The 18,626-nt window shown below is 40.9% G+C and overlaps 2 protein-coding genes across 2 annotated transcripts in view; both read right to left on the bottom strand.

Annotated features, from left to right (window-relative positions):
• The window catches only part of kcnq3 (potassium voltage-gated channel, KQT-like subfamily, member 3), a 94,138-nt gene extending 91,752 nt beyond the window's left edge, over positions 1–2,386 (bottom strand). Inside the window, exons 1-2 of the mRNA XM_024268685.2 lie at positions 2,057–2,386; positions 1,398–1,811 (exon numbers count right to left, since the gene is read on the bottom strand). Coding sequence (XP_024124453.1) covers positions 1,398–1,705 — 308 coding nt within the window. The 5' untranslated portion in view covers positions 1,706–1,811; positions 2,057–2,386. The remainder of the gene's footprint in view (positions 1–1,397; positions 1,812–2,056) is intronic.
• An 8,081-nt stretch (positions 2,387–10,467) lies between these two features.
• LOC112144298 (tripartite motif-containing protein 16-like) lies at positions 10,468–13,052 on the bottom strand. Its single transcript, XM_024268782.2, has one exon. It carries the CDS (start codon positions 12,613–12,615, stop codon positions 10,960–10,962), a length of 1,656 nt encoding a protein of 551 aa, XP_024124550.1. The 5' UTR covers positions 12,616–13,052; the 3' UTR covers positions 10,468–10,959.
• Between the last annotated feature and the right edge of the window lie 5,574 nt (positions 13,053–18,626).

Genomic DNA, 18,626 nt, shown 5'->3' with positions numbered 1-18,626 from the left:
AATTAATGTTCAAGTAGAGATTTTTTCAAAGTACTACTTAAAAAACTGGAAGCTAAAAAAAATGGACGCCAACTTCCGGCTCGTACAGAGAATTTTGTCTGACATTAAATCAGTCCGTGGTCTAGAAAAGGTTGAAAACTACAGGTTCAAAGTACTAACATGTATAGAATTGTCTGTAATTCTGAGTGTCAGGAAACTTAAATGGACTGTAAAAAATACTGCACCCACTTTCTAGACTCAAGAGTCCAAAATGTATCTGTTAGGGTTTTAATTTCAGCATTGAGCGAACAGACGATGGTTACATTCAATCTGCACAATGAAGAGGCATTTGAAAATCACAGTTATGCTATCCCTGACACAACACACACACACACACACACACACACATGATTTAGCTTCCTCTCACAACTGCATGACTGCAACCTTGAGTTCCCAGAGAAATATAGTCAGAATTAGGTTTGTTTTGGATTTGCTGCGTCTAGGTGCGGACGAATGTCTGCACATTTGGTTAACACACAAATAACAAAGGATATAGTGTCTATCAATTAAAAGAAAACATCCGAAACAGTCAGCATTTCTACAAACTATGATGGTCATCTCCAAACAAAACACAAAAGAAGTCAGAAAAGCCGTAAAACAACAAATAAAACCATAAACTTAGATTTATACTCTGATTTTTCATGATGACTTAAAATAACCTGAATGCTGCCAAACTGAGGTTTCCACCACAAACCATAGAGATTATATGCTGTTCCTCAGCATTGAGGAATCCAAACACAAGATGTCAAACTGAATCAGACAGCATCACCGTTACTCATCGTTTTTTACACTCAAAAGAGAAAAACATCTAAAAATCCAATATGGAAATCAGCAAATCAAAGAGGAAAACAGTGGAAAAGAGTCTGGAAACATCTGTTAAATGTCCACCTGACGGCATGTGGGAGTGAATGAAAACTAAATGAGAAGCCAAAAAATGTTTTATAAATCCAGAAAAACAAGTAAAAGCTACTTTTGAAGACACCAACATCTTTGAGATCTATTTAAAATAAAAATACTCAACAATAAAACAGAAAACTGCAGTGATGCTGAAGGAAGTCACAAGTTCTTTCAACAACAAACTTGCCAAAAAAAAACTCAGAGACTTCCATGTTTCTACACCAAACCAGAACATAATGGACCTATCTAGCCTTTTAAGAGCATATTTTCTGAGATTTTCATCATTTCTGAGTAGAAGTTACATAACACCTCTCTGATGGACCTCCCGTCACCTGCTTGAGGTCCAGATTTCCCAACTGACAGCCTGAGAAGCTGCTGAGTCAGCTCATCCGAGCAAAGCGTGAGTCAGCAGAAGCCCCAGATTCCACTTATGTAAACTTTCCCAACATCTGGGTACTCACACGAACGCGTGGTAGAGCAGCGCCCACCCCCTCGGCCGCTCCAGCGCGTCATAGATCAGGTTCTGGATCTTCCTCTTGCGGATGTTATTCCTCTTAACGGGCCGGGTGTAGCTCAGGGGGGTCTTGGCCAGCAGCCCGATGCCGATGCCCTGACCCCCCCTCCTGCCGTCCTCCCGGCCCGGCCCCACCAGCAGCTGGGTGCCATCCTTGTCCGCCCCGCCGCCGCTGCTTTGGTCCAGCGGGTCGCCGGGCGGGTTCTTCTTCTGCTCCTCCGAGCCGCTAGCGACGGTCCTGGACCGGAGCCCCATGGTCAGTGCTGGATGCCCGGAGGGGGCCGCATGCCATGATCCGGGCGCTGGTGTCCGTGCTCAGCCGCGGGTCATGTGAGGATGCGGAGCGCGCTCGGCGGTCTGACTGGGAGACACAGATGGAGGGTTCGGTTAAGCACAACTGTGCGTAAAAACCCGCTCCAACACGCGCTCATGCACGCACGCCCAGCGCGGGGGGAGGGAGGGGGAGGGGGGTGCACTATGCTGGACCATCACAGGCGCGAGCACACCTGACGCGCGCAGCCAATTAACGCAACAATTACCCACTTCTACGGCACGCGCGCGCGCACACACATTCACGGAGCAGAAACACAAAGAGGAGTCACTCACGGAAACAAGAAAGAGGAGCGGCGAGCCTTACAGCCGCGGAGCCCGGGCATGGCGCGTGTCTCCGGTGCTGCCGGCCTCCATCCACCCGCGGAGGAGAAGAGAAGGAGCTGCTGCCGAGGAGCGGAGCTGGAGGAGGAGGAGAAGGTCTGTTTGTGGGAAAAGAGGAAGAGGAGCAGCGCAGGATCTGACCAGCACCAGCGCTGACGTTACGTGCGCGCCCGCGTGCGCGCGCACACGGCCTACACCTTGATGTATTCCGGGAGGAGAGCACGCATGTCAGCCAGCGCGAGGAGTTATGATGCAGTCACGCGCGCAACTGCGATGTAAACATCTGTGGGTGGACCGCTCGGTCGTCTGTTTTTTTCCTCTGTTTTCATCATTAATAATAAATAGTGACATTGTTGAAGCTTCATTTGGGAAAAAGAATAATTTAAAAAATTCAACAAATGTCCAGAGAGGGTTTGTGAATAAAGCGTAAGAAAATTAAGATGACCGAATGCATTTCTTTGGTAAGAAAAAAACAAAAAACAAAAAAACGTAAAAGTTTCTTTTTTTAAGTTGAAATCTACATTTGTCCAGAAGAGGGCAGCAGCACGTATTAATTGTGACTTTGCTGCCATAAATTTCCAACAAAGAAATACAGGCTGTGTCCAAATTCCCTTCCTAATTTCTATCTACTAAAAAACTATATAGTGCAGGACTGGATTTTAAAAGCATTTTGGACACCATGCTTGCTATTTTTTCTATACGAAGAATGTGACGTCACCGATTTCACAAAGTGAAAATCTAAACCACATAAATATCTTATGATGATTATTTATGAATCCACTGTGTTCTGGTGATGAAAATGTGGATGGTTTATTAAAATAAAATAAAAAAATCCACATAGGCTTTTTTTTCACTGACAAAAATGTTTGAACGCAATGCATTATGGTCTATCTTCCCAAGTGAGCATCAATGCAATGCTCACTAGTTTTTTTTTTTTTTTTTGCTGAGAATTCTGTTGTAGGACACTTGATTTTGGGATTGTTGATTCATCACTTAAAAAATGGCAAAAGTACAATATAGTGCACTATAGGGGCCATGTCCAAATTCACTTATCCCTAACAACTACAAAAAAACAATATAGTGCAGTACCTGGATCTAGAAGCAATTTGGGCACCTTGCGCACTACTTCTTTTTTTTGTTAACTACAAACAGGCCTATGACAGGATTGTTAAAGGCATTTTTTCCGACTGAGAAAAAACAAAACAAAACCAAAGCTACAGAAAACAAGTTGACCATAGGTTATTTTGCTATTATCTTACTGCTCCGGCCCACTTGAGATTGGATGGGTTAAATGTGGCCCCTGAGCCAAAATAAGTTTGACACCCCTGGCCTATGACATCACAGATTTCACAAAGTGAAAACATAAACAGTACCAGGATTTTACAAATATATTTTTCATAAATCCACGGTGTTCTGATTATAAAAACATGGATGGTTTATTTAAAAAAAAACTTTTTTGGGGGCAAAAATTGTTCAAACACAACACTTTGTGGTTTATATTCCCCAATCTAGTGAGCATCATGCACATTGGGTTCTGCTCAGAATTAAAAAAAAAAAAAATCACGTAACCGGTCCAACACGGCACCAGGAATGGTACCAGTTGGTCTCGCTTAATAGGTCCGTTTTGTAATAGAAACACTCAAAAGTCAAGTCCGGCCCGATCCACTCCGGTCTGGATCATTTAAACTGTTCTTAGGCCAGCCAAAAGATTAAATCCCGTCTTCCTTGGAGCCTTCCCAGGGAGTCAAATAAGATGCTTGAGCCACCTCAGTGGAGAGCAGCTGACCATCTCCAGGCTCGAACCATCTCTTTCAAGCAGAGAACCACAGACTTCATCTTGAGGTGGTAATTCACCTTTCAGTCAATTAAGTCTTGACTGCTAATCGCCTCAGTGCCCTTTGAAGGTCCATGGTTCAATGGCAACAGAAGAACATCATCTGCATAAAGTAGAGATGAACTCCTGTAGTCAAAAACTAGGCTGTGCCTTGAAACCAGCTCAGTGCCCTGTGTTATAGTGTCTGCCCTGAGATTGGGAGGTCGTGGGTTCAAATCCCAGCTGAGTCATACCAACAACTTTAAAATGGGACCCAGTGCCTCCCTGCTTGACACTCAGCACTAAGGAGTTGGATTGGGGGGTTAAACCACCAAATGGTTCCTGAGCACGGCTGTGTCTGCAACTAACCGCTCCCCCAGGAGATGGGTCAAATGCGGAGAACAAATTTCACACTCTAAGGTGCGTGACAAATAGTGGGACTTTAACTTTAAATTCTATGCTAAAATTACGAATTTGTGACCAGAGGGCATCCTTTCCAAACCTTCAAGCTCTGAAGGCAGAGTGGTACTGGCAGGAGGTTGTCTAGCTTGATTCTAAACTTCAGACTTCTCTGTTATTTTACATTTTATTCTAAGCAAAAGAAAGAAGCAAGGAAATGAGGAAAATGTACATTAAAACTTAAATTGTTATTAGTTTATTTCAAGTAATCAATTGCTTGTAAGGTGTCATGGTAAGAAACAAATGCATAAAATCTCACCCTTGAAAATAAAAATACATATAAGTAAAAAATTTAAAGTTGAATCTCAATTCCATCATTGTGAAAAAAATCTAATAAATTATTTTCAACACTATATCTTCACTCACAGAAATGGAAAATGATTACAATTTGTTCTGAGTCAAATATCGTTGTATTAAGAATCCTCTTCTAAAAAGTTTTTTTTTCTTATTAATTCAAATTAATTGGAGAAAAAAAACTCCTGAGTTTCTGGATGTTGGAAGAAAGTTTCAGTACTTTTTGTTGTCATTGAGCTTCATGATTCGTGAATCTAATGTTTATGTCAGTTTGTTTCCTTTAACTCTTTGTCTTTTTTGTTGGAATATTGTTTATTCACCTTTTGTCTCTCAATTAACACACTGTATGTGTGTTGCTATTTTTAGTAATCAGGTTTTTATTGGATTACTAATGGTAAATTTACTAATTTGTTATATTTCACATTTTATTCATATTTGAATTATGATTGTTTGATAAATCAAATTTTTCTGGCTTTAGAGTAACTTTTTACTGAACTAACTTTCATTTTCCACCTCTTTTAAGTTCATTTTGTTTTTTCAATGTAAATGTTTTGCATTTGTCGCTATTTTGTCTCATTGTTTTGTGACTTCACTAAAGCTAAAACAGTCAGAAATGTGCAGCAGGTGCCCTGTGACAGAGCCCCTGTGCATGAGTCACAATGAAAACCAAGCCCTCCCTTGAAACGCAGCAGAAGACGTCGTAGAGAGGAGGAGCGCACATGTGCGGCGCACACAGAAGCACCGAGTCAGCACCGCCTGTCATCAGCTCTCCCACCGCCTAACAGGATCTAACCCAGGGGAGCAGAACAGAGCAATCCTAAAATAGATTGATTGCGTGTCTTGGTGGCCTTTAGTATTTCTTCTTAATGGCCGCCGTTTGGTGGATTTGACTAATTATCTGGATGGAAAACAGCTGAATGAGTGTGTAATTGAAAAAGCAATAATCGGACTGCAGCTGTCTGCTGCTGCTGGCCGCTCACACGAGGAGCCTCACATGGATCAGAGCGGAAAGCTGCTCTCTCTGTCACAAGAAGTTTAGGAAATAAAGGGTTGAGATCTGTGGAGCTGTGTTTGCATGACACTTGGTTTTGCGGAAGCTTTCCTCCTTCAGACACAATCAAATATTTAGGCAGAAGTGGACGGATGGACCTCAGAGGAACGCTTGATGCTGTCTGTGTGTCAATACAAGCTGAAGGGAGATGGAGCAGCTCCAGATCAATGCTGGAGTCCGTGTAGAGAACTGGATTTATGGTGGTTTTAAAGACCAACGAAAAGGCTCTGAGGCTAGAGAAACCCATCAGATACAGACAACATACAGTCCATGTGTTTCAGTAGGAACAGAGCTTAATTCCATTTCAAAGGAAGGGAAACTAGTGAGATTTTTCACACATTTTAAGGTCTGATCTTTCATGTTCATTTGAGCTCTGTCAACAAAGTCTTATTCTACTACATCAACCCAGAAGCTTAAAAAAACCCTTAAAGCAAAAACTAAAAACGAATGTAAAAATATATTTTTTTAAAAGTTATTTTTTGCTAGTTTATATTTGCTCTATTTTTACTTGTTTATTAAAGCTACTTCACAGAGGTGTTTTATTTAAGTTTTTAATGATAAAAGAAGGTTAATGAAATAAAAATAAGGGACAGCACAAATCTGTTCATTCAATGTGTTCATGTTTTAAATATGTTACAAAAGTATCGGATCGGGACTCGGTATTGGTAAATACACAAAATCCAATGATCAGCCCCCCAAAAATCTGATTGAGACATCCCTATAAAAACATGTATGTTGTAGTTGGCCTATTCTGCATATGTGTGTAGATGGTACATTATGGTGCATAAACATCGTACATGATTTGTTGGTCAAATTGGCATCTGCTCTCTCTCTCTGTGCATCAAATTTAGTTCTCAACACCATGACGCCAAAACTGCAGAGCAACCACTAAAGTTTTTTCTTGAATACAGTTGTTGCCACATCATGGAAAACATGGAGCTTGGGTTTATATATGTTTGGGAGAGCTCTACAGAGGGACTGGAAAGAATGTCACCATGTTTGGATTCACCAGTGTTCTTCTTTCCTCCAACAGGAGGAGCTCCTGGGTGAGGGCCATTTTAAACGTTACTTCGTCTGTCTGTGGCCCAATTTGAGCATTAACCCGAGAGGGGGAAAATGAAAATAAAACTGGAGAATCTTCTTATTAAAGTCTTTGTGAGAAAAAACACCAAAAGCCCATGAAGCTAGAGCAATCGCGCCCGCTGTGACAGCAACCGTGGTGGCTCTCCACCAGTGGGCCAGCATAGTGATCTCCACTACCCAGGGACCGGCACGTGGGGCAGCGACCCTGCTAGCTCGGTCCAGCCCCTGGATAGTGGAGATCACTATGCTGTCAACAGGGCGGCTGGCTAGCGTAATGGGCTCCACGGGCTCTGTGATGGACTGGCGACCTGTCCAGGATGTATCCCGCCTTCGCCCAACAGTAACTGGGACAGTTTCGGGCAACCCTGCAGCCCCAGCAGGTTAAGTAAATGGATGGAAGTTCAGGATGAAAATCCTCGTGTTGAGCGGCCATGTTGGATCTTTATTTCTACCCCTTTGATTGAGTCACTGATTGGTTGATGTGGAGTGTCAACCTCGCCATGTCAACACCAAATCGCAACACAAGACCTCCGATTACATCAGTAGATGGACTTAACATTGAAACTTGATGCCTCGAATCGCGTTCACACACATTTACACACTGATGGCAGATGTGCTGCCAAACAATGGCGCCATACTACAGTATAACTATAACTATGACTATTGGAGCAATGTGGGGTTCAGTGTTACCCAAGGACACTTCGACACATGGGCACGGGAACCAAACCTTTGATCTTCCAATCTGAGGTTGACTGCTTTACCTCTGTACCATGACCATCCCAAATATATGAACTCACTTGCAGGATGGATAGATAATAATATGGATGAGATGAAAAAGATTATTTATAGGGAGCTGAAGATAGTTCGGCAATAATTATGCTTTTGTGCTAACATTGAGACATAACCAGTGATTTTTGTTTTGGGGAAGGTGATTGATTTTTAGTTAACCCCTTGATGGCTTTTAATTAACCGTCAATCTGGAACTGAAGTAGTTTTATTGATATTTGCACCATGAAGGGGTTAAAAATAGCAGTTTTCTCTAAATCTCCTCTCAACTCAGAGTGAGAGTGTAGGGCCTTGTACTTTAGACAGAGCCAATAAAGAGATCAAATATATTGGTTTAAATGTGTTTATTTTATACTTTCAAATTGTGTCTCTTAAACTGAAATTATTTTCAAGACTGAATATTGTGTTTTAACATACTGTATACCCTTTTTTACTTTCTGGTACTTATCAGTTACACAAAATCCAGAATTTTAAATACATTACTCTAATCCTATTTAAAAATTAAAATAAAATATATATAATTTTTTTTCTTTTAGGACAAATGTGATTAAAAACCTCCTTGTCTTATGGTTCCCTCCAGCACTTTCCAGCTCTCTCAGCCTCCTGGACTCATCACCTGTCAGGTGAGCTTGAAATGTTTCACTTTTCTGCTGCGTTTTCACTTCTGCGTTCTCTTGTAAAGTTCTGCAGACACTCACGCAGACGGCACAATGACAGCAGCTTTTGACGTCAGCTGAGACCTCCAAAGTGGATCTGCTGTGTCCACAGAGAACAACACACACACACAGCTCTGTGGTTTCATAGTGTGAGTTGAATAAGGGAAGCTTTTATAAAAATCAAATTTTAGAGACAGAATTTCTATTTATGTATAACCTAAAATAGGAAAAATGCTTCAAGCGTCAACTGCTCCTGTGTCTTTTGACTGCTCCCTTAAGGAGACTCCACAGTGAGTCATCTGCCTCCATCAGACCCTCTCCTCTCCATCCTCCTGACTCACTCCAACCACCCTCATGTCCACCCTCACTACATTCATGAACCTGCTCTTTTGCCCTCCTCTAGATCTCCTTCCTGGTGGCTCTAGCCTCAGGCCTTTTCATCAACATAATCCCTGTTCCTCCTCTAAACATGTCACTCTTGTTCACTCACTGCATTTATCTCCAAAACATCTAATATGAGCTGCCAACAACACGGCTGTTCTCTCCAGTCTTCTAGATCTTTCCTTTCTTTCTTGCTCACACTTTGTCACACCTGAAACCACCGCGTTGAGCTATGTTCACACTGCCTTTAACAAAGGGCATTTAACAGACGACTTCCAATGGAAAGTCTACGTAAATGCACATAAACGTATGCTTGGGGATTCTGCGTTAGAAACTCTTTAGTTCACACGTCACTGTGAGTGAGTTTCAAAGCTGAACCCAAAAAGTGGCATGACTTCTGTTTTTGGTGGGAAATTACAATAATTTAGGATTAGTAGACACTACGATGGTACAATATTTTAATAATTGAATAATATTTTTCATAAAATAAAATGTTTTGCCTTGTGGACTGGATACGTTTTGGAATGAAACTGGATTGCTTTTTGAACAACACTGTTGGAGGTGAACTGGGTCATTTTGATCTCATTTAGTGAAAATGCTGAACTCAGAGTGCAGAAAAAGAAAGTTCTCAGCATAAATATAAACATGTGAGAGCTGGAGTTTTACTGGTCACTTTCATCAATAAAAGCTGCAAAAAAGTGTTTATTTAGCAGCATTTTTAGCTTTACATCCTTTCTTCCCATTCTTAGCAACTAGTAGTTTTTGATGACACCAACATCTTTTAAAGTAAAACTGGTAAACATTTGTAAAATCCATGAAGAAATGACTGGTCTGACTGCAGGTTCTGTAGGGTTCTGGTTTACTCAGACTTTCTGCAGGGCAAGGTCTCTGTGAGAATTCCAGCTGCTGAATAATTGACGGGGCTCCGGCGACGTGTTAGATCTGCTTGATGTAGCCGACTCTTCTGCAACACAGACGGCATCTTTTATTCATCCGCTTCATTCAAGTTTTACTACAATAAAGGTTAAAAGACAGAGAGGCGGAGCATGAGCAGATGACCGACGACAGAGCTCAGAGAAATCCTTCACATTTCTTTGAAGACTCACTAACTGTTAATATCTTTTTAGTTTTTTTAGCTAAATGCATCCTCATGTCACATCTGGAAGCTTTACCTGCTCAACCAGCTGTTTGACTGTAACAATTACAGGAAGTCCTGATGGATTTTCATTGTATGCACTAAATATATGCATGTTTTGATATGTTTTTATGTGTTTTATCAATAATGTTTTAATCTATATTTTGTTTTATCATTAGGTACTTTGTGACTTCTATCTGCAAAACTTAGATGGTAGCTGCAGAAGATTAACTTTTATTTATTTTTACTTTTGGGAATAGTTGGTTAATATTAAATACCTGGAGATTTCTAATTGCTCTTTGGACAAAGATGAGATTTCTCAGTGGAAAAGGAGACAAGATTTATTTGAAATCGGCTCAAACTTGAGCTTCACAGGAAGTCAGTCCAGATGATAACAGGTGGAACATCATCCGTTCAATATTCTGTCTGAGCAAGTGATTCCATTGAAAATCAGAAATTTAATGTTTTCAGTTTTTGAATCAATGAAGTAGAAAATCTTTTGGATCAGATCCTGAAGAGAACTTCTTATTTGGCTGTAATGAAGCTGTTTTACTGCAGAAGTCAAAAGGACACAGACTGACTAATGTTTCTGCTCTAAACATGAACTCTGTCATTTCTGGAGTTCCAGGAAAACTGCCTCAGTTCTTACATCAAATTATTCTCACTTTTCTTCATCAGATTTCACACAAATGAATAAAGACAAAATAATCAGGATGTTTTTATTGTCAAATGATCAAAAACAACAAATTAAAACACAAATCTTCAAACCAAAGTTGTCAAATGAAACAAAAAGACAGAGAACAAAGTTGTAAATGTTCTTCTTTCTACAAACACAATCTTCTCCTTCAGTTTTTTCTCTTGTAGTTTCTGTGTAGAACAAACAGAGAAAGTCTTTGATTGTGACGTCACTGATTCCATTTGTGTTGCAGTTTCCTTCAGTTCACATGACAACAAATAAACATGAACACAACATTTGTGTGAAATATGAATTCAAACAGTCAAATCACAAAGTTCAAAGAAACAACAAGAAAACAGATTTTACTCCAAAAAGTTTGAGATTCATCTCCAAAAATGTCTCAAAGCCGAATTTCGGAGAACAAACACGACTCCACAGTATATTAACAGTTAAAAATGTTTGTTCAAAATTATGGAAAGCAGAGAAATCACTAAAAATAAACATTTCACTTCTTTCAGGTACTATCTGAGATTACAGAACTCTGCTGAGTCACCAACTGAATAAAACCTCACTCCAGCATGGAGCGGCTGAGTGAATGTGGTCTGGACTCTGTGGAGGAGAGTCATGATTTTAGAGACGCTGTAGAAGGACAGAACACCTGCTCTGCGATCCAGGTACACTCCTACTCTGGAGGAAACAGGAGCTGAGACGGAGGTTTTTATGCTGTTGTGGAGATATGAGAAACTGTCTGGAGAACAAATTAATGCCCAAGATTTGTCATTAAAACCAAATCTACTTTTGTCTCCAGTTCTACTGATGTTCTTGTATGTGACTGCTACATTAACATATTTTCCTCTCCACTCTACCTCCCAGTAACAACGTCCAGTCAGACTCTCTCTACTCAGAACCTGAATACTATCAATAAATCTGTCCGGACCAGAATCAGACTGAGCTTTTTCCATAAACATCACCTTTCTGTTCTCTGACAGTAACAGTCGCCTGTGTGCTGTATTTGGATCCAGTGTGATTTGACATAAATATCTTAAGAAGTCAGCTCTGCTCTTTGGTTCTGGTTCTGGTAGTAAAACATCCACATGAGTGACTGTCGGTGAGATGTTTGTCCGTTCCTCTCTCAGAATGTCCTGCAGTTTGTCTCTGAGCTCTGACACAGCTGCTGTCACATCCTCAAAGTATCTCAGAGGACGGACATTGATGCTGGATGAGTGTGTGGACTCACTGAGTGGTGGCAGTGAGGGGTAGTTGAGCAGAAACTGGCTGTGATCCTCTGTGAGTGAGAGCTGCTTCAGCTCAGCGTCTCTCCTCTTCAGCTCAGTGATCTCCTGCTCCAGCTCCTCCTGAAGATCTTTGACTCCACTCACTTCAGTTTGCTGCTGGGATCTGATCTGCTGCTTCACATCACAGCTTGTCTTCTGGATGAGATGGATCATCTGAGTGAAGATCTTCTCACTGTCCTTCACTGTTTGATCAGCAGAGTGATTGATGGCCTCCACCTCCTGTTGAAGCAGCTTCACCTCTTTCTCTCTGTCCTGGATTCTCTGCTGGATTTGTTGTTGACTCTCCTCCAGATCTCTCTGCCTCTCAGTCCTTTCTGCTGCAGCTGAGACTGTGTCGTGTCCTCTATGTTCATCCACAGAGCAGAGATAACAGATACACTTCTGATCAGTGCGACAGAACATCTTCATCACCGCATCATGAATGGAGCAGATGTTCTCCTGCAGGTTCTTGGAGGGTTCCACCAGCTTGTGTTTCTTGAATGCAGCTTCATTCAAATGAGGTTGAAGGTGTTTCTTACAGTAAGAGGCCAGACAGATCAAACAGGACTTGATGGCTTTCAGTTTTCTTCCAGAGCAGAAATCACAGGACACATCTTCAGGTCCAGCATAGCAGTGATCAGCAGGAGCAGCTTGGAGTCCAGTCTTCTTCAGCTGCTCCATTATATTTGCTAACGTGTTGTTTTTTACCAGAACAGGTCTCGGTGTAAAGGTCTTCCTACACTGAAAACAGCTGTGGATTTTCTCCTCTTCATCCCAGAATCCTTGAATACACTTCATGCAGTAGCTGTGTCCACAGGGAATAGTCACCGGATCCTTCAGCAGATCCAGACAGATGGAACAGCTGAAGGTTTCTTGGTCCAGATTGACTCCTTTCTGCGCCATTTCTCCTCTCGGAAATGAAAACCGTGTGAGTTTCACTTCCTCAGAAACAGGTTGGACTTTGATCCTCCACTCAGAATTCACTGTGAGTTCAGCCAATCAGCTTCTTTCCTCTCTTCCGGTTGGATACGCCCATCATGATAGAGGAGTAGCTGCAGATCAGGAAGAGGAGAACTTTAGAGAATGAGGCTTTTTAAGTTTTTGAAAATAAAATAAAAAATACAATAAAAATTGTTCTCCTTCAGCAGATCCACAGAGATGGAACAGCTGAAGGTTTCTTCATCCAGAACATTCGTGGCCATTTTGCTTAAGAGTTCCAGTTAAAGAAGCTGCCATCAAAACATGTCATCTTGCTCAGCGTCATAATGTGATAAGAGCTTTATTTATGTGTGTGTTTCCCCCCTGGCGTTTACTTTGAACAATTAATGTACAGTTTAATGGTTTTTAGTTTTTACTGTATGTCATCTGTTTTCAATAAAAATAAACAAAATAAAATAACTGAAATTAGTTAGCAAGCAGTCCCAAAAGACCCCGATCAGCAGGTGGATTTCTTCTGCAACTGCACCTGTCAGTCAGCATTGGTTCAGCATTTTAGACCCATGTTTTTCAACCAGTGTGTTGTGGCACACTAGTGTGCTGTGAGAGATGTTCAGGTGTGCCGTGGGAAGTTATTAATTTTCATTGATTTAAAATATTTTCTATCACCAGGAAATCAGCTATGACTTCATCCAAACAGGTCCAAATAAAACATTGACTAGTTAGGAATATGAAAGACTATAAAATATATTTTTTTCATTTGTGTTTATTTGATTTCAATGAAGACTTTTTGATAAGAATGACAATCCCCTGATTGAACCACAGCGAGCTGTTATCTGGAAAAGCCAATCATTCTTGGAGGCTTAATCATAACATCAGTCTGACCGATCAAAGGTTGTTAATATTCTCATTTTTTTTGTTGCGAATTGGCTCATAAAGTCTCACAGTTCCAACAAATATTACAGCTAAAGCTTTTGTTTAGTGGTGTAGCTTCCTGCGGGACCTGGTGTCAGACCGTGGAAAAAGTGAACAAAATAATGAAACTCAGAGATGTGAGTTCGTCCAGCAGCAGTGTCAGTTTTTGGACTGCATTTACCATAATGCAGTGGGTTAAAGTGGCAGCACTTCTGCACTATGCTACTAAAATAAAACTTCAAAATATACAATCTAACCCACACCAACACACATTCATCACACAAGGAAGGTGGGACCTTCGACCTTCTCTCCCCTATCTCACCCCTGGCTGGGGTGCGGGGACCCTCGGCCTGGTGGCCTTGTCGCATGGGGGCTGGTCTCCTGGACCGCGCGGCTTCCTCTCCACGTGGGGAGAGGGATCCCTGAGATTTAAGATCTAGAGCAGTGGAACAAATTACATTGGAGCCTGGGGGTGACAAGGTCACAGTGGTGCAAGTTCTGGTCATTGTTCTCAAGAACGGGACCTTTCCAAAAAACTCCATCAGTGGTAGAGCCTGGTCGGGCCTTGTTAGCATCACTCCTCCGGGAAACCTGCTTCTCCTGGGGGTTACAATTGAATATAAACATGAATATAATAGGTTTTTTGTGTTTGTAAAAAAAAAAACAAGTATGTTGTGATCATATAATTGTTCAAAACTTAGAGTTCCACTGGCACAAACACTTTTTGTGAGGTCACATAAAACTGCATATTAATGAAGTTATTAATAATGGCAAAAACAACTGCTTGAGCTAATTTCAACTAATTTAGTTGAGAATTATTATTGAAAATTATCACAACTTTTAAGACAACATTTAGGAAAAAACAGCCACAACTTCCAGTTTTCCCGCATGAATTATTACAAAAAACTGTCACGAGATTGTGGAGGGACTGTACTTCAATACAGACTATAGAGTTTCTCCTGTTTTACATATTTGGATGCCGACGTGTCGCAGAATTTTTGTCAAGGAAAAAATGTACCTTGGCTCAAAAAAGATTGAAAAACACCTTTTTAGACATTCAAAAAAAAAAAAATATAAAAAAAATGAAAAAAACAATCCAGGGCTGTTTTTACTAGACAGACAACCATCCCTTTCTTTTCAATTTTCGCATTTTCTTTAGGAGGTGGGACTAATGGCTATAAAGCCTTATCCTTAGCCTTAGCTCTGTAACTGCAGTTTTGTTCAATGAAATGTTTCAGTGTAAAAAGTTATCTTTTGGAAACTTTCCATGTTTTGAATATGTAGCCCTACAGCTGAAGGCCTCACTCAAAACCATATTTATAAATATCTACCGCCCCCCTGGATACTGTGCAGAATTTAACCTTGAGTTTAGTGAACTGCTGTCTATAATTTGTCTTGATTTTGACTGTATAATCATGACTGGAGATTTTAACATCCATTATGGACATTTTCAGAACAAAGGAACAAAGGACCTAAAACACTCTGGACATTTTTGGGTTGTCTCAACATGTAACAGAGCCCACACACAACAGAGGGAATATTCTTGATGTATTGATTTCCAAAGGTCTGAACGTCTCTAAGGTTACTGTATGTGATTTAGGTCTGTCTGATCACTGCTGTGTTTTCTGTGAGAGCACAATTCCAGTACACACAAATGTTTTGAGTGAGGAGATCACAAAGCGTTATATAACTGAAAACACTAGTAAGATGTTCAATCAGATTTTCTCTATGACTCCTCCCCTCTCAGGAAATTCTGCCAATGAACTTGTTAATAACTTTAACTCCAATATGTCAAATATCATGGATAGCATTGCTCCTAGTAAGGTGAAGGTGATCTCTGCTAGGAAAAAATCTCCATGGAAAAATTCCATTCTGGTAAAGAACGGAAAAAGAGAATTTCGGAAATCTGAACGCAGATGGAGAAAATCTAAACTACAGGTAGATTATGACATTTATAAAGAGAAACTTCACTTATATAATTTACAACTGAGCACTGCAAGGAAGTCCTATTTTTCTGATATAATTATTGTTATGTCCCCACTGGCGAACTGGCCCGGAGTCTAGGGGGTGACCGTCGATGGGGACAATAACATTAAAACTGGACACCAACATAAAAGGAACACAGTTTATTTAAAATGAACAGAAAACCTGTGTCCTGAAATGAAGCAAAGAAATTAGTGGTTAAGGTTAAAAAAAGAACAAACCAAAACGGAGTTGGGACCTTGGCCAAAAGAAAAAGTCAGGGAGACTGCTGACCCAGCCATGACGACCGTCAGAGTCAGCAGCTCCCTGCTAAGGGCTGCCTAACAAAACTACCTAAACAGAAATGAAACAAAGCCCGTAAATCAGAACTACCAAGGTCCAACCTCAAACTAACATAACAAAACCCAGCAATCTAAGATTGCTGAGGACAAAAGTAACAAATGTCAAAAACCAACCCAAACCAACACCACACAAACTAAACCCAGCCTGCTGCTCTGCTCCCTGCCTGGGTTGGTGTGGCCGCCTCCGACTTAAATGGACACCAGGTGCCAATCAAGGCACATTGGCCACACCTGCCAGGTGAGCCAAAGGGAACCGAATGGAAAAGGAGGCCAGGCTGCAGCAGGATGTAACAATTATCAAAAACTCCCATAATGCTCGGGCCTTACTCTCTATAATTGACAAGATGACAGAACTCCCTGTGTCTGTGGCACTAGAACTAGCTATGCTTGTTATAAATTACAGTCTTTTTATTTTCATTTAATTTCATTTTAATGATCACAAATTTACAATTTTTTTGATTGTTTCTTTTAATGTTTAATGTTTTTGAACTGTCTCCGTACATGAAATGTGCTATACAAATAAACTTGCCTTGCCTTGACTCTAGTGCACAGTCTCATCACCTCCCGTCTGGACTATTGCAACTCCCTTTTATCTGGACTCCCCTACAAAACTCTACGCAAACTTTAACTGGTTCAAACTCTGCCGTAGAGATCACAACAAAAAACCCCTGCTACTTTTCACATCACACCTGTCCTGCAGCAACTCCACTGGCTGCCAGTGCCTCAACGGATCAACTGCATACTCCTTATTCTGACATTCAAAGCCCTCCACAACCTCACCCCTCCATACCTCTTGATTACATCCATGTTTCCACTCCTGCCCGAGTCCTCAGGTCTTCCTCCTCCCTTCAGCTGGTTGTACCCCTTTATAGCCTCATCTCGATATGGAGGGGAGAGCATTCAGCCGCTCTGCCCCCCAGCTCTGGAACTCCCTACCCTCTGATCTACGGAACATGGACTCACTCCTTCAGTTTGCCAAAAACCTCACAACTCACCTCTTCAGACTGGCATATCAACCCTAGTTTAATGGAATTTTTACTACATTTTAAAAGTTTTATGACCGTCATTTTTTATCTGCATACTATGTTTTGTTTTTATCTGTAAGAAGACCTTGGGTGTCCAGAAAGGCAGCATATAAATACAATGTATTAATATTATTATTATTATTATTATTATTATTATTATTATTATTATTATTATTATTATTATTATTATTATTATTACATGGCATTCCTCACCTCAATTATCCGTTTCTAGTTAGTTAAAAGCTATCTTCCATGTTCCACACATGCTAATTGCTTTTCATGCTTCATGTTTAACCTCATGTTATTCAATAAATATTCAAAAGGACGTTGTTCAGATATCATTATTTCCCTTTTCGCCAAGAATCGGAATGAGGAAGCTGTGCACTTTGAGGAATGCTGGAGGCCTGGCACTTCCAGATTTGAAACTGTATAATGTTGCATTTGAAATTAACAAACTATCCAGGCACTGGAAAACACCAAACTCTGGTTTAGGGTGGGTTAAACTCGATAGGGATCTGGCATCTCCTTTTAATGTCATCCAGCTTCTTTCACAACAGTCCACAAGTATTTTACAGCAGAATCCAATTTTACAACACTCACATGGGCATGGACCAAGGCACATAAGATACTAAAACTCTGTCCCTATAGACAGGCATACTCCTCAGTTTGGAATAACCCAATGATATTAGTAGGAAGACCACGCTTGCTCTGGCATAATTGGCTCGAGAGAGGAATACAAAAATAAGGGTACCTGTATATAGACAATACTTTTATGTCATTTAGTGAGCTAAAAGAGAATTTTAATATGGCAGAGAAGGGGGACTTTTGGAAATATCTACAACTCAGGAGTAGTGTGAAATCAACTTGTGGTTTAAAGTGGGTACAAGAAAATAATATAATTCAGGAATGGTTGAATGGCGTAAATGGTAAATGGCGTATACTTGTATAGCGCTTTCTACCCTCCTTCGAGGGCCCAAAGCGCTTCACAGTCACAGACCCATTCACCCATTCACACGCACATTCACACACTGGTGGTGGCTCCGCTGCCGAACACTGGCGCCAACCTCCCACCAGAGGCAATTCGGGGTTCAGTGTCTTGCCCAAGGACACTTCGACACATGGGCGGGCAAGGCGGGAATCGAACCCGCTCACTTCTGATCAGGAGTCGACCGCCCTACCACTGCACCACGGCCACTGCACCACGGCCGCCCCAGTTGAACTCAACTAGTACATTACATACTGCATCTGTGGCTTATAAAAAACTTTTAAGTACCAGAGAAAGAATTTGTGACAGCCTGAGACTAGTCTGGCAAAAGGACCTAAAACTTGTCATCTCTGAAGAGGTATGGCGTAATATACAGTGGTGTGAAAAACTATTTGCCCCCTTCCTGACTTTTTATTCTTTTGCATGTTTGTCACACAAAATGTTTCTGATCATCAAACACATTTTAATATTAGTCAAATATAACACAAGTAAACACATAATGCAGTTTTTAAATTATTTTTTTTATTATTTAGGGAGAAAAAAGTCCAAACCCACATAGCCCTGTGTGAAAAAGTAATTGCCCCTCCACCTAATAACTGGTTGGGCCACCCTTAGCAGCAATAACTGCAATCAAACGTTTACGATAACTTGCAACAAGTCTTTTACAGCGCTCTGGAGGAATCTTGGCCCACTCATCTTTGCAGAATTGTTGTAATTCAGCTTTATTTG

This window comes from Oryzias melastigma, linkage group LG17 (assembly GCF_002922805.2).
Source record: "Oryzias melastigma strain HK-1 linkage group LG17, ASM292280v2, whole genome shotgun sequence".
In the NCBI taxonomy this organism is placed as follows: domain Eukaryota; kingdom Metazoa; phylum Chordata; class Actinopteri; order Beloniformes; family Adrianichthyidae; genus Oryzias; species Oryzias melastigma.
Note: the sequence above shows the minus strand (reverse complement) of the source record. Positions and strands in the feature narration are given on the sequence as shown.

Bases quoted from the DNA above. Each gene is read 5' to 3' on its own strand.
- LOC112144298 (XM_024268782.2), bottom strand. From the start codon at position 12,615: ATGGCGCAGAAAGGAGTCAATCTGGACCAAGAAACCTTCAGCTGTTCC.